This window comes from Lampris incognitus, chromosome 3 (assembly GCF_029633865.1).
Source record: "Lampris incognitus isolate fLamInc1 chromosome 3, fLamInc1.hap2, whole genome shotgun sequence".
In the NCBI taxonomy this organism is placed as follows: Eukaryota; Metazoa; Chordata; class Actinopteri; order Lampriformes; family Lampridae; genus Lampris; species Lampris incognitus.
In genome coordinates this window covers 26,221,199-26,236,371 of record NC_079213.1, presented here as the reverse complement: position 1 = coordinate 26,236,371, position 15,173 = coordinate 26,221,199, and the positions used below count along the sequence as shown (strand labels likewise).

Below are 15,173 nucleotides of genomic sequence, written 5' to 3'. Positions count from 1 at the left end.
GGTTCTCTGAGGTAATAAAAAGTATTCGTTTCACTCTTTAAAAGCACGGGGGGTGGGGGTGGGGGGGTACCGCTCGTCCATCCGGCCTCCAAAAAACAACAAAAAAAAACAAACAAACAGGAAGTGATGCGTAGCTTTAGTTGCAGCAAAAGCACCGAGTTAAAGTGAGACAGGCAAAGGCTTCGGCTCTCCCCGTCCACGACCGTATAAACAGAAAAGCAGCACAGTATATATGGCATATACACAGGTTGTCATACAAAGATAGCTATTCAAATATACATATATATAAAGAGAATAAATATTTGTGGGGATGGGGTTAGATTGCAGTCCACCGGTGTGTATATCATAAAGATGCATGTCTATATTACCTGGAGGAACATCCACATGTGCAAATGAGTGAGTTATTGCCAGTTTTGCTCATAGTCGGGGGAGGAAATGTGTGACGGTCATGGCGGTGGTGGCCTTGTTGCCTCTCTTTACGCGGCCATGCTTGCTGAGGGCAATGTAGGAGCCCTTGTAAACAAAAGACTCGTAGGCGTTGTAGTTGTTGGGCAGCAAAGTCTCCTTGAACTTGCATTCATCCCGAAAGACTCTCTGAAATAGAGGGGGGGGGGGCAAGGTTAGTGAATCTCATGAGAGCCACCAGATGGACATCACAGTGTACGTGCATGGTTTCCATAATGACCTTTACTTCGGCCAAATACTTAGAAAGCATACTTTACAGGAGATCTGATGGGGGGAGGAGGAGGAGGGGGGGCTTTTTGGTTCTCTGTGAGAATGGGCCCTTTTTCAAATGTGGATGCCGCCCTCGTACCCCTCATTGTTTGGCTGACATTCAGTAAAGCCCTAGACAAGCAATGTGAGGCCACTGGGTCATTTTTTCTTTTTCTACCCAAATGTGCATAGCAGCACTCACACTAATGCAAATGAAAAATAAACCACAGGAAGCGACGGGCAGCTAATGCCCCGATACATAACCCCCCCCCACTTCCTCCACAGCTGCGTCAGAATTAACAAGAAGTTAATAACAGGGCAGGTTTCTCATTTCAATCAGACCTATTGTATTTCACCCAGCATGTCATTATTATTATTATTGCCCCCTTTTCTCCCTAATTGTACTTGGCCAATTACCCCACTCTTCCGAGCCGTCCCGGTCGCTGCTCCGCCCCCTCTGCCGATCCGGGGAGGGCTGCAGACTACCACATGCCTCCTCCCATACATGTGGAGTCGCCAGCAGCTTCTTTTCACCTGACAGTGAGGAGTTTCACCAGGGGGACGTAGCGCGTGGGAGGATCACGCTATTCCCCCAGTTCCCCCTCACGAACAGGCGCCCCGACCGACCAGAGGAGGCGCTAGTGCAGCGACCAGGACACATACCCACATCTCGCTTCCCACCCGCAGACACGGCCAATTGTGTCTGCAGGGACGCCCGACCAAGCCAGAGGTAACACCGGGATTCGTACCGATGATCCCCGTGTTGGTAGGCAACGAGATAGACCGCTATGCTACCCGGACGCCCCTATTATTATTATTGTTATTGTTGTTGTTGTTGTTGTTATTATTATTGCTTGTGGAGATGAAATATCCATAAATCTATTTCTACCTTGATTATGAAAATATAAAAAGTGTTGGATGGTTCCTCAGGAGCTAAACCAGGTCCAGTTTCGGGAGGCCTTTGCTGGGAATACAGGTATTCTTTAATTAGCGAGTCTTCCTCCATCAATGCCGAGCGTGTCACGTGTCCCGCCCGAGGCGCTACCGGGCCTCTGCGACGCCGAGAAGTTTGGTGGGAGCGCGCGTTATGCGTGACGCACAGCAGACGTGCTCCTCCGCCACCCGCCAGCCGAGGGCACGTGCATATCATTTGCATATCAAGCAGGCGGCCCACAATATTTACGGTCGAGGCGAACAAATGAAGACGCCGGTGCGAAGTTAAAGGCGCCTTCTTTTCTTTTTGTGCCAAAGACTCTTGACTCTAGGACAGCCCACAGCCACGCGGTGACGACCTTAACCAGGCTGGAAACACAAGAAGATGCGTGTGCGTGCGTGCGTGCGTGGCGTGTGGGAGGGGGTTCTTCATCCCCCCCCCCCCCCCTGTCTCTCTCTCCCTCCGTGTCATGACATTTATCACTACAATACTGTTGGAAGAAACAGCCAATAGTGGCGCACACGTACCGTTCCGTACAACCTTCCTCTGCTGTTCATCGCGACGAACAGCTCGCTCCTCACTCCGTACATGCTTATCACTCCCCGCTCCACCGTGGAGATCTCTATGAGACCTAGACGAGAGACAATGTGGGTTAGCAGCCCGGGGAAAAAACAGACAAGTCACTGCGATTGGGGACAAAGCCATGCACCACCAGCCTATGCAGCAGCAGCAGCAGCAGCAGTGGGTGTAACCTTGCAGGTGCATTGCGACTGGATGTTATCTCTCTCTCTCTTTCTCTTTTGAGAGATATTGTTAGCGATAAGCATTATCCCCCCCCCTCCTTATCTTTCTCAGTCGAAACAACCCCACTCTCTTATAAGTGGACTTTATTACGTGCATACATGGTAATTTGTTTCTGTCCTGCAGCCGGACACGGGGGGGTGGGGGTAAAAATAAGTTAGCGTCTATATCGGTCCAAGCATTCATGTCATGTATTGGCCTGGGAAGATATTTCGCACTGAACGGGTTGTGTTTTCTTTTTTTAAAATAGATTTTGTCATTGCTTTTCACACACTTTCAGGCAACGCCGACACCCCCCCCCCCGATTTCAAATATCATGCAAGATTAGGTCATTTTCGCTCAAAGTAATTTTCACAGGGAAGCCGGGCTTCGGAGCAGGGCTACTCGGCCGCCACGTCCCGCCGGACACGCAGTGCATTGCTCGAATGCAACTCACTGTATTGGTTCTCACTGTGCACGCCGCTAATCCCGCCATCCGGGAGGACCTGCAGGTGAAACCCAATGCCCACGTTGCAGTAAAGTCGCCGCACTCTTTTGATGCCGAGCAAATAGTCACTCTCCCAGTTCAACTCCGCTTTTCCGCCACTTACACCCAGGTAGGAGCGGGAGAAGAGCGTCTCCCATCTCCTCTCCAGCGAAGTTGCATTAGTCCTGATCGGATACGATGACACGATCCCCACGAGAGAAGTCAGCAGCACAATAAGCGCCGTCCGTGTGCGCTGCGTCCTGGCCTCGTAGGACATACTGGAGCGGCACCTTTGCGCAACGGCCATCCGGTTTACCTTTGGGGCACGTGGTCCAAGTTACCGGCCCTAAATATACGGCTCTTCTTATTTCCCGTCCTTTGGCATGGTGGCGAGGGCTTATTTTGGGAAGGCAGATCAAGGCCCCGGGCACGGCAGCATAGCCCGAGATGTGAGCAGTAAAAGAGGAGCAGAGCGCGACGGAGCTTGAGGAGGATGAAGAAGAAGAGGAGGAGGAGGAGGATGATGAAGAGGAGGAAGAGGAGGAGGAGGAGGTGCAGGTGGCGATCACCATCTTTCGCAGCTCCGCGCCTCTGGATAGGCAACGCTGGCCGTGGAGAGCACCACTCACCCAACTACTGTCTCACCTCGCCAGGCTTCTTGCATCCTCATATGACATCACCGTGACTTCACCGCTGCCCCGTCAAAAAGGGACGAGATGGGAGGGAGGAGGAGGAGGAGGAGGGAGGAGAGAGAGGAGGAAAGAGGGGAGAAAAGTCGCGATCCAGTCCCGAGGAGAATGTGCTCCGACTGACTCCAGCCTTTCACACGGGAGAGATACTATAGGGGGCAGAGGAGCCGGTTCGTTTTTTGTCCCCCCCCCCCCTCTCGTTGGATAGCGTTGAGCAATCATGGGATGCGATGGATACTGTGTGTGGCAGAGCCCAAATCGGGATGGTGGTCATATGTCTGGCAGCCTGCTTGCCTTATTTAGAAGGAAGGTGTAAAAACAGTCCGCCAGTCACCGGAGAGCAATGGCAATCCTGTCTGACACTTCCCTGTGCTGTTTGTCCAGGAAGTTTACACAGCCAAATATTTTGTCTGCACGGTCAGATTGTTGTAAGATACACACACACACACACACACACACACACACACACACACACACACACACACACACACACACACACACCGAGAGAGAGAGAGAGAGAGAGAGAGAGAGAGAGAGAGAGAGAGAGAGAGAGAGAGAGAGAGAGAGAGCGAGCACAGGCAGATAGACAGAGAGAGAGACAGACAGAGAGAGACAGAGAGACAGAGAGAGACAGAGAGAGAGACAGACAGAGAGAGACAGAGAGAGACAGAGAGACAGAGAGAGACAGAGAGAGAGACAGACAGAGAGAGACAGAGAGACAGAAAGAGACAGAGAGAGAGCACAGGCAGACAGACAGAGAGACAGACAGACAGACAGACAGACAGACAGACAGACAGACAGACTGACAGAGACAGACAAACAGACAGACAGAGAGCGAGAGAGAGAGAGAGAGAGAGAGAGAGAGAGAGAGAGAGAGAGAGAGAGAGAGAGAGAGAGAGAGAGAGAGAGAGAGAGAGCTCAGGCAGAACATTGTATAATGAATGATTTGCAGGGGAATGATGCTTGGTTAAAAGCATTATTTACATGCCACTTTGCTGAAGGGGGCTGGTGTGCATGTTGCAGACCGTGGGGAATACCCATGCGTCAGAGAAGTGGTTCCCCAGGTGCTTCTGGCTGCCAAGGAGGCTTAAGTCCCACCTCAGCAACTGGAGTAGGGTTGTCTCCATCTCTAACAAACATTATGGATGAGGTGAGGTGAGGTGTTACCGGTCAGAGAGTGATAAACACTCGCTTCCTGAAGATGAGCGGTGCAACTGTCAGACCTGCTTGGCTGAACGTGTTTGTGCAGCTTTACACGGTGCCTGGCGATATGGAAATCCTTATCAGGCTAATCACAGCATATTGTACATGATGTCCCACACCACAATCTAAAAACACTGTGTGCGAGGAGGCCACCGAGCTTCACCACACTGAACTGTTTGGTGATAATAAGTATAATATCAAACCAAAACTGGTTTCCAGATAATGCCCCCTGAATACTATTCCATACCTCATTTTGTGATAGATTTGGGTAATAAATTCTCAATATCATTAATGGGGAGCACAGAATTGCTTATCCCAATATGTCAGGGAGTAAAGTTCATCCCAATACAATACCAGTTGAATTATTGTCCATCCCCATATACATATATGTGTGTGTGTGTGTGTGTGTTCCTATGTACGTACGTATGTATGTATGTATGTATACATTATAAAACACGTGTGTGTGTATATATGTGTATGTATATTCCTATGTATGTATGTATGTATGTATGTATGTATGTATGTATGTATGTATGTATGTATGTATGTATGTATGTATGTGTGTGTGTGTGTGTGTGTGTGTGTGTGTGTGTGTGTGTGTGTGTGTATGTATGTATATGTGTGTATATATATATATAAAATCCAGTAAGTCAAGTAAAGCAGTCATCAGCTGTCAGCTGATGTTTGGCAGCTGGTGACTGCTTATAGCATGAAACAGGCTTGTACTGTCTCATAAAGAATTGACTTGACTTACTGGATTATTTTGCTCCTTATTTGCTGAGCACTTTCCCTACCGTTGAGTGTTTCTCTTAACAAAGTTATATGTACATCGTCATCTTCTTAAAATAATGGCCTAAGTCATATTTTCAACTCTTTCAAAAAACAAAATAAACTGAAACTGAAAAATGTTTTGTCAGTTTATTCTGACAGGGAAGGAGCCTGAGCTGGTGCGAGAGGCGGAGCAGTACCAACTGGACAGGATAAACTGAAACTAAAACAAAATTTGTCAGTTTATTCAGTTTTTTTGCAAACCTTGAAAATATGACTTGGGCCATTATTTTAAGAAGGTGACGATATATATATATATATATATATATATATATATATATATATATATATATATATATATATCTACTCACATATTTTCGTAATGTGTGTGTGTGGTGTTAGTGTAGATAGCGGGACCGAAAACTAAAGCACTTATGATCCTAATTCTTTTTGGAGGTGGTAGGTATTGTCTCAGAGAGTAAGGGATAAATCCCAGAAAAATAAAATTATGCATAAGTATGCATAAATATGCAAAATATGCATAAAAAAAAGGCTAAAAACCACTTTTCTCGGCATTTCAGATGATTCTGAGCATCTTTGATTTTTTCACCTATATAAAAAAAATTTCTGGGACTTAGAAATGTTTTGGCATTATGCAAAATATATGCATTTTTACAAAAATGCACTTATGATCCTAATTTTTTTTGGAGGTGGTAGGTATTGCTCCAGATAGGACCAGAAAAATAGCAGAAAATTAAAATATAATTATAATAATTATACATAATTGTGCAAAATATGCATTTTCTAAAAATGGCTAAAAACCACTTTTCTCTGCATTTCAGATGATTCTGAGCATTTGGGGGGAGGGAGTTGGAGTGGGGGGGGGGTTTAGGGGCAGGGGGAAGGCGGTTAGCTGGCAGGATGAAAAGGAGGGAGATTTAGATGGGTGGATAATCAAACCGCTACATTGTAGCGGGGTTCTTCTAGTATATATATATATAAAATGAATGAATGAATCTGATTAGCCCATGTGGTAAGTAACCATAAGTCAGAGGAACAATAAGAAACTGTTAGCAGACAGGCCTACATAGTCAGAGCTGCACACTGCATCACACATGAATCAGAAATCAGGTTTTGCCCAACATTTACCGTTGTTTTGTTTTTCTATCTTCAGAATTCCAAGAGAATCCTGGCCGAGCGACGTGACAGAGGAGAGGTGTCGATGTCCGTCCGGTCCCAATGGGCCAGACAGACCCGACACCTGACCGAACAACCAATTCATCTCGGACGGGCTGCAGATTCGCTGGCTAAGCACAGGGCCACGCACACTGGCAACCGACAGCCTGAATAGACAAAAGCGCCGGGCTATTGACGAAGTAAACCTGCGATCGATCATGAGTGGGCACGGCCAACAAAGGCCCACGCCGAGGATGCTGCTGAGCTCTCAGACACACTCAGCTGGAACCGGCACGCTGGCTCGAGGCCAAGCTTCATGTTAGGCGGCCGTGGATTTCCATGACTCTGCCGTGAAGATAGCTGCGCAAATGTGTGCACTTCTTGTATTATGATGCACAAAGTCGAGAATGGAGGCAAATAAACTCTCACTTTTTCCCTTCCCTCGTTCTAGACGATCTCTCTGTGCGGGAAGTACGAAACTTTAAAGTAGGGAAAAATGAAACGCACTCAACAGTCACCGGGGGGGCGGGGGGCAGGATAGCAGAGGAAAGTAAAATGAATCCAGCCCTCATAATTGGGTAACTTAACTGTCCCTCACAAACTTGACTTGACCTGACATATTACGACGGATGTCTGTGCCATGGAACAGACAGAGACAGAGAGAGAGACGCAAAACAAAAGAAATGTGACTGACGTTTACTATTGTCAGGTCAGCTGTTGCATTTATTGGACCCATTTACTGAGGACACACACACACACACACACACACACACACACACACACACACACACACACACACACACACACACACACGCACAAAATGGCAAATCAATCACAATACACTGCAGGGTATTGCCATGCAGCTTTTGAACACTTTATGCATGTGTAAGTAACTGGATACACTAGGATATGAAGTCCCTTTAATTAGTCTTTTATTAACATAGGGTTTAGAAGATTATGGTGAAACAACAGCTGGGGAGACCCTGCATCGGGAGGGGGATTTCTCTGGAATGACATGAGAATCACTAACACAGACAGTCAATAATACTCAGTCCAACTGTCCCCCGGGTCAGGCCAACTATATGTCTGGGAACGACCGGCCGAGGACGCGGGGGCCGAGAGGAGACATCTGAGCAGGCGTACTGGCAGCCTCCTGTAGGCAAGTATAATGTTAAAATCATAAATCTCCTGTAAAAAAATGCAAACAGCAGGAAGCATGCTTTTGTACGCCGTTAATGTCAAAAGTCGTGACTGCGTAGGGTTCGTCAACAAAAGCTCATGAATGATCTTCCTAAACCCCCCCACCCCCCCACACACACCCTCCATGCACCACATTCATGTAACGGGTAGATGTTACTGATGATACTGTTGATCTCAAGTGACATTAGGATTCCTCGCACAGGATCACCGCGTGGACCGTCTCGGTGCAAGGGTGGGAATAGCAAAGCGGGTCTCATGACAGCCATGCAGGAATCGATGGGACGGAATCGGATTTCAATCCAGGCCAATATGGGCAAGCGGCATAAAAAAGCTACTACCCCCGGGTGAAGCTTGGGGACCCGGCTCTTGCTGAATCAGCCGATGCATAATTCAGGAGCCGAAACTGGACTAAGTCATGGATTTTCCACCGCCGCCTCGTGCAGTCCTCACACAGGGGTGAGGATTCTTCGAGAAGCGTGCTACTGATCTACTTACAGTGGCCGGTTATCATGAGGCAATGGGTGCACACAAAAAAAAAAGGTGTATTTTCGAAACCTCAAAAAGCAACAAAATGTATTCCCTGCACCGGCGTTGGTGTCTGGGCCTTGAACTCTAGCAAGATGACAAAGGAGAGCCTTGTCAGATCAGAGCGCCCTGAATAGAAATACTTTCTCAAGGTTGCAGCCGGAGCATCTTGCAGAGAATGGCGTGGCTGGTGCTAAAATGGGCAGAGTGACTAAGGGGAAATGAAGCAAGGCTGGCGTGACTTCCACAGCGGCTCGCCATCCCAAGCCAACAGGGAGTTCATGACACAGCAAATTTCCCCACGCATACGTTTTGTTTCCTTAAAAAACAGCCCGATCCGTAATGTCATCAAGCTTATATAGAGATGGGCCACCAGCCAAGCTTTCGCTAGAACATCCCGGAGAGACAAGGTGACAAAATAGACATTAGCACCCCCCCCCCCCAAAAAAGAAAGGCGCCGCGTCTATGACATCAACCGAAATCATAAAAGACGCCGCGTTTATCCCCACATGACCACCGGCTAAACAACGCAGCCTTGATCAATTATTCACAAGTTTAATTGCTACCTGGAAGGATGGAAGTTCAAACAAAACATCTATTTCTGGACTGGGCTAACTCTGAGGGAAAGAGAGCGTTTTAAACACGCACCTTCTGTGAACAGATTGTTCTGCTCAGATCCCAAACATGTGGACAGGGACAAGTGAGTACATCTCATTTCTCTCCTATTTTGAGACGAGGACTGTGGGATGAGCAGTGCAAAAGCATCCCCGGTGAAGTTAGGCAGGTGAAGTACAGATTGCCTTTTTGAGTCGAGTGATGGACCGAGCCTCACATCAGGACCATTGATCTGGCTTAAGCTAAATGATCCCATTCTGACCCCCCGGAGAGCTGATAGATGCAGAAGCATGCGTTTAACAAGGTGTGATCAGACAGTTCAGCGAGCCTTAGGCCCCACACGGCAACCCGCGTTAGCCTCAATTCCGCTGGGTCAGCCACCCGCGCACATGTCATGGCCTGCTGGGGCTAAAATTTTGCAGATTAGCTCCAAACAGCACGGGCCGCGACCAAGGGTTCGTTTACCGTGGCTGCCATTTTGGAAAGTCAGAGAATTTGGTTTACAGCCGCAGGAGGAGACAGAGATCAGAGATCAGAGGAGGTGTCAGCTGCTGAGTCGGCAGCCGATTCCCCTGGCTCCTCTTCCCTCACTCCCAGGAACCCAACACCGGGCCAGGCCACCGGGACCAAGCCCAGGAATGCGAGGAATTCTCTGGCACATTTGCTCGCTGCTTTGCACGTTCTCACCCCCGGTAGGACGTAAGACGGTGCCGCCGGCTTCGAGTGTGGCATGAGGATGTGACCACCCCACTCCGCGGGGTGATCGGTGTGCGCGTGTGAGGGCAGGCCAGTGGGGCCAATAAGGATCAAAGTCATTTGGCTGATGGATGAAAGGAGACTCTTTTGGGGGGGGGGCGGGAGGCACACTGCTGCAAGTGTGAGTCATCCTAGATAGGACTCCCATCGCCCTGCCGGCACAACAAAGTTTATATCATCGACTTCTGTTGCACCGTGTATGCAGGATATAATCTATATCCGCAAGGAGTTAATCAAAGGTGTTGGCATTGGGCCTGTTCTGTCCTGGGAGCGTCGAAGGTGTCAAATTATATTTGAGCACAGTGCTTGCTGTGAAGGTCGCAAAACATTACCGGCATGTTCAGTGGTTTACTCACACCGATTGACCAATATCAATACTGGAAAGTCAACAGACTGGAGCCTGGATGTGAAAGCTGCCGAGATTGACCCTACCGATAACATAAGATGTTGTGTAAAAAAGTGATTCTGAAGCTGTAAGCAGAGATCTCGACAGAAGAAAAGAGTGGTAGTACCTGGAGAAAACGCAGCCAGCCATTTGGGCCAAGCAGCATATAAGATAAACCAATCTCTCAAATAAGTAAATGCTCAAAGTAAGCGCTGCCCAGAAAGCTTCTTTGGATCACTGTCAAACCCAAATGCCTGCGTAGAACAAGAGTTTCTGAGTCCGCGTTCGCTTTTGCTTTGTAAATATCGGCCCCTGGTGTGGAAGCGATGCAAAGACACCCCATCCCTATCCCGGGCAGGATTCACTGCATTGCAGCATATCATTGGGACGACGGCATGTGGGTTGACTGGGCTTGCACTCCCCTCCTTTTAAAAAAACTTGTGAGAAGTAGTCTTTTTTTTCCAAGATGTTGATTCTCTGCATTACATTCAACCGCTACAATTCATTTAACGCGTGACTACAAACGCACATCAGCTCAACAAAATGCCATCTGCGCCGTCCAGGTAGCCAGCTAAACTTAATAAAGAAAAAAAAAAGAGAGTCATCCTCTGCATTGCAGGTAGTGTGTCTCAATGGGATATCCAAAATAACATGGAGGAACCCCCCCTGGGCACCATGTGCTCACTAATGTACCAAAAAGCAACGTGAGTGTCTTGACTACTATTCCTCCATTTCAGATGAGGGAAGAAGACTTAGGTTCAACTATTTCATATTTACTGCTTAGAAAAACATGATGTAAGGGAGCTCATTGTGTTATGTGTCTTGTATTTTCTGTGGAAAAGCTGAATTCACTGGCATGGCTACCGACAGTAGGAGATGTGTGCTGCGCAAGTGGGTTTTGTAGACACTGATTAATGGCTATGGTGGACAGTGTGTGTGTGAGTGTGTGTGTGTGTGTGTGTGTGTGTGTGTGTGTGTGTGTGTGTGTGTGTGTGTGTGTGTGTGTGTGTGTGTGTGTGTGTGTGTGTGTGTGTGTGTGTGTGTGTGTCACAAGGGAGCGGTGGACTGTCAGCAGTGGGCCCAGAGGGTCTGATACAGCTGATCTATCAACGAGCGAATACTCCAGTCAGATTCGTATGTCCAATACGGCACACGTCTAAAGGAGGACAACGGCGATAACAGAGAAAAGTCTTCTCGTTGAAGGAACTAAAGATTTACTAAGGGTGAAACTAAAACAGCCTAGCTCCATGTAACACTAAGACAGATGAGGGCAGCATCCCCTGACGACGGCCCAAAACGAGCATTCTGGACTCTCCGTGTTTCCATCAATTAGACTTCCGTTAAGAGGTCGTTCTAATGAGGCGGCTCTTTGGCTGCCCTTCACGTAACCCCGCAGGAGTGTCGAAAACAATGCATATTTCAGCGACGCTATTTTGAATGGTATCAAAGTGCAGGATTGGCAGCCCTGAATGGTTGCTGACCCCTTTGATGCTGTTTATATCCCCAGTGTCTGTCAACACATATAATCATACTGCAGATCCCTGACCCTCCAGACCCGATACCACCGATAAGCCTCCGCGCCCTGCCCAGTGACTCCGGAGTCCACTTTCTTCCTCATGATGATTCAGCATTTATGAATTAGTCAGCTGCCTTGATGTTTATTCATAGCATGTCTGCTCGATTCTCGAAGACAAGCGAACGCGTTACTGTTTTACTCTTATTCCATAGACTCGGATTTCGTCACCACAGCCCGTGAAAGCAACAGACCAGACAGCACCGGTCACTGCTTCTCCATGTCTGTCGCCCTTCAATCGACTCCCTGGAATGACCAAAGACAAATCATGCGATCAAAGCAACACGCTACACTTCGCTTTACGGTATCTTCCAGACATGCACTTGTCAGTCTAAGTTTGTGCAGTGGCAAGGCATGGCAGTAGCCCACACTTCCCCGAGTCTTTTTGTGATTGTTCCTTCTGAAGCAGCACATCCCCCTAGCAATTAGTGTTGTGGCTGCTGCGTGTGTGCTCAAAAAAATGTCCTCGAAAGCATGCACTTAAAAAGAAGAGGTCTTAGAAAACAAACTCCGGAACCCGCTGATTGAGAGACCTGCCTGCCCACTCTCGTTCCCTGGCTAAGGCCGTGGCTGCTGTGGCTGTGCTGTGGTTGCCGCTGGGTCTATGCCCAAAGACATCTGACCCGAAGGCCATTTCTAGGCTACAAAAACACCACCACACTGGCACAACTGCAACACCGGATATCCGAAACACTCTGTAAGTCATCAGTCCACATTTAGACAGAGGTTTGTGCATTACTAGTGCCCCCTGCAGTGCAAAACTCACCCAAATGTCTTGCTGACCTTGGGGGTATTGTTTCTGTAAAAAAAAAAAAGACAGAGAGAAAAAAAAATCAAAGTAAATCTGACATGCAGGATAACAGTACATGTCTTTGTTAATGGTGAGATGGACCAAAGTTTTCTTCTTTCTGGTGCAATTTCATTTCACAATCAACACCTGTGACTCATATCCATGTAAACTATGCATGCTGGCATCCTCAAATAGCTTTTTTTTTAAAGTTTTTTTTCTTACCTTTGTTGCAACCCCTACCAATACATTAGAGCACAAGTCTGTTTTTTTCTTTCTTCTCTAGTCTAGAATATAAACAACGTTATAGTCTCCACTTGCGGAACATCCATACAAGGGCAACAGAAACCGGACTGAGAGAGCCCCACACAAATTACCACTCAGTAATTCTATACATAATGACAGTACTCGCATCAGTGGTTGACAAAGAAAAACTGCCTCCTAACCACTTCCAAATAACAAGCTCAAATAAAGCACACTGATGACCTCACTACTGCCAAGTAGGCAAACAAATCAAAGGGTATAGCTAATTCCAAAATAGTCATCTGGCAATGCTGTCCAACAATGCCGTGCATATATTTGTCATTTATGGTTGTGTTACATATTATGGTCCACTTAAGATTCCTTACATTCTTTTAATTCTGACTGTTGAAGGCTATTTGATTTGTAGAACGAGTCAATAAGCGCCCGACATTGTGATCCCTACATGTTGCTCTATACACAGCGGTTGCGCATGCCTGCCTACATACCACGTCGCCTATGCATCTCTTTATACGAGTACAGTCAGCTGTGCATTTGTGCGTTTGTGTAGCCATACACTGCTTAATGTAACGGCTCCCACCAACACTTAAATTAATGATGCATCTCATTATCTGCACGGCAGCACTTGATGTGCAAATGAAATGTGCTCACCCTTTCTCTATTTGTGATTAAAGACCAAGAAGAGATGGAAACATCATGACTTTAGTTCATTCTGATCAAAACATCATTACTTTCAGCAGGCCTCCAAAGTAACTATACGTACATTTACCAAGTACTCTACATGAGTACATTTGTACTTAACTATACCTATTTCTGGATACTTTTAGAGGAAGTATTTAGACAAAGCAGAGGTATAAAACCAATTCTCAGATGTTAATCCGGGTTGGAAAGTACACTCCTGAGCAACAAGAGCCTGATTAGAAATTGCAGTCATGGTCAGATACTTGAAAACACTTGACACAGAGTGGAGTTTTCTTCGTGCTTTTGCTAGAGCAATATTCTAGAGAAGTTTACTTCTATTTAAGCGTCTACTTCCAGCTGTAGTCATGTGACTTTGTTTGGGAGCATATGGAATTGGAGACGGAACCATTTTTACTCCCTTCACAACACAACACTCCAAATCGTCTCCTGTGCTACGTTAAAACATTACATGTAAGCGAGTGAGAGCCAAATAAATTAGCCTTCTCTCTCACTGTCACTGTAGCCGAGATGTGGTAAAGGTAATCTTTACAATTACTTAGATGGTTAACATGTCAGCTATTATCACGGCAGTTGCGACATAGTCTGGGATACAATGTAAACACCTATACGTGTGAATGGAAGCGTCATGTTGTGACCGCAGGGATGGCATGACTGGATCTGATATTTTGGTCTTGACTGTAGGAGTTGAGGAATGTGTGACCACAAGGCCCTTTGGCCTCATGGCTGTAACGTCCTCCTCCCTCGTCTGGGTCCGAAGACACGGACCATCACATCACAGCAAGTCTCCTCCAGGTCCACTGTGTGACAAACCACAGCTGACAGCCACCCACTCACACGCTGGAAAATGACAACCCTTGGGGAGACGGCTGCTCTCTCAGAAGTGCAGTAAAAGAGAAAACGAGGGAGCCGTGATTGCTTCCGGCCTGAGTGTGGGCGAATGGGCGGGCTGGGGACATGTCAGGTTCATGTCACTCACTAGGTCAGATTCATTACCTCCGTATAATGATACTGAAGCACCAAGCTCTTACTGCCATCTGCTGGCCTGCTGGGAGACTTCCTTCACCATCAGAGGGACAACGCCATAGCCTGCAAAATGTAGATAGCAGAGACAAAAAGCAGTTTGACAAAAGGACGCGATGGCTGTAACTACAACTGGTTAATTTTGCTAATACGGTGAACTGGTTTTGACTAGCAGCACAGCTTAAATATGAAGAAAGGGGAAAATAAACGAAAGAAAATAATTCAAGCTGCTTTTATTTTGAAGAGGCTTTCTGAATTTCGGGTCGATCATCTGAAGCATTTATGGAGATACATGCAAAAATGCAAGAGAATGGAAATCCAGTGATGAAACACACAAACGCCCCCTCCCCGTCCTCACTCACTAGTTACGTTGGTTTGCTTTTTTTCTTTTAATACATGGCAAGAGAAAAGCGTCACCCCGCGAAACACAAACTTTACTGGCAGCAGCTGTCACACAGTTAGTAAGTAGTAAGTAAAAACAACAAGATAGTACCGATAAGGGGTCAGGATGTCCTGTTTTGAACCTAGCGTAAACGTCATCTGCTGACATATTTGCCACAGAACAAGACGCAATGCTATTTAGTAGAGGCAGATACGG

General features: G+C 47.0%; 1 protein-coding gene and 1 long non-coding RNA gene across 2 annotated transcripts; both read right to left on the bottom strand.

Annotated features, from left to right (window-relative positions):
• Positions 1-417: 417 nt before the first annotated feature.
• LOC130110579 (fibroblast growth factor 6-like) lies at positions 418-3,222 on the bottom strand. The gene is made up of 3 exons (XM_056277729.1): positions 2,886-3,222; positions 2,176-2,279; positions 418-594 (listed from the first exon to the last, which is right to left on the bottom strand). Exons 1-3 carry the CDS (start codon positions 3,220-3,222, stop codon positions 418-420), a joined length of 618 nt encoding a protein of 205 aa, XP_056133704.1.
• A 4,582-nt stretch (positions 3,223-7,804) lies between these two features.
• LOC130109047 (uncharacterized) lies at positions 7,805-14,626 on the bottom strand. Its single transcript, XR_008809965.1, has 3 exons — positions 14,549-14,626; positions 12,572-12,604; positions 7,805-7,904 (listed from the first exon to the last, which is right to left on the bottom strand). It is a non-coding gene; the product is annotated as an uncharacterized LOC130109047 (long non-coding RNA).
• Between the last annotated feature and the right edge of the window lie 547 nt (positions 14,627-15,173).

Coding starts and splice junctions, on each gene's coding strand:
- LOC130110579 (XM_056277729.1), bottom strand. CDS start 3,222: ATGGCCGTTGCGCAAAGGTGCCGCTCCAGTATGTCCTACGAGGCCAGG. Junction 2,280..2,885: donor GCACAGTGAGAACCAATACA/GTGAGTTGCATT, acceptor TCTCTCGTCTAG/GTCTCATAGAGATCTCCACG. Junction 595..2,175: donor GAGGAAGGTTGTACGGAACG/GTACGTGTGCGC, acceptor CCTCTATTTCAG/AGAGTCTTTCGGGATGAATG.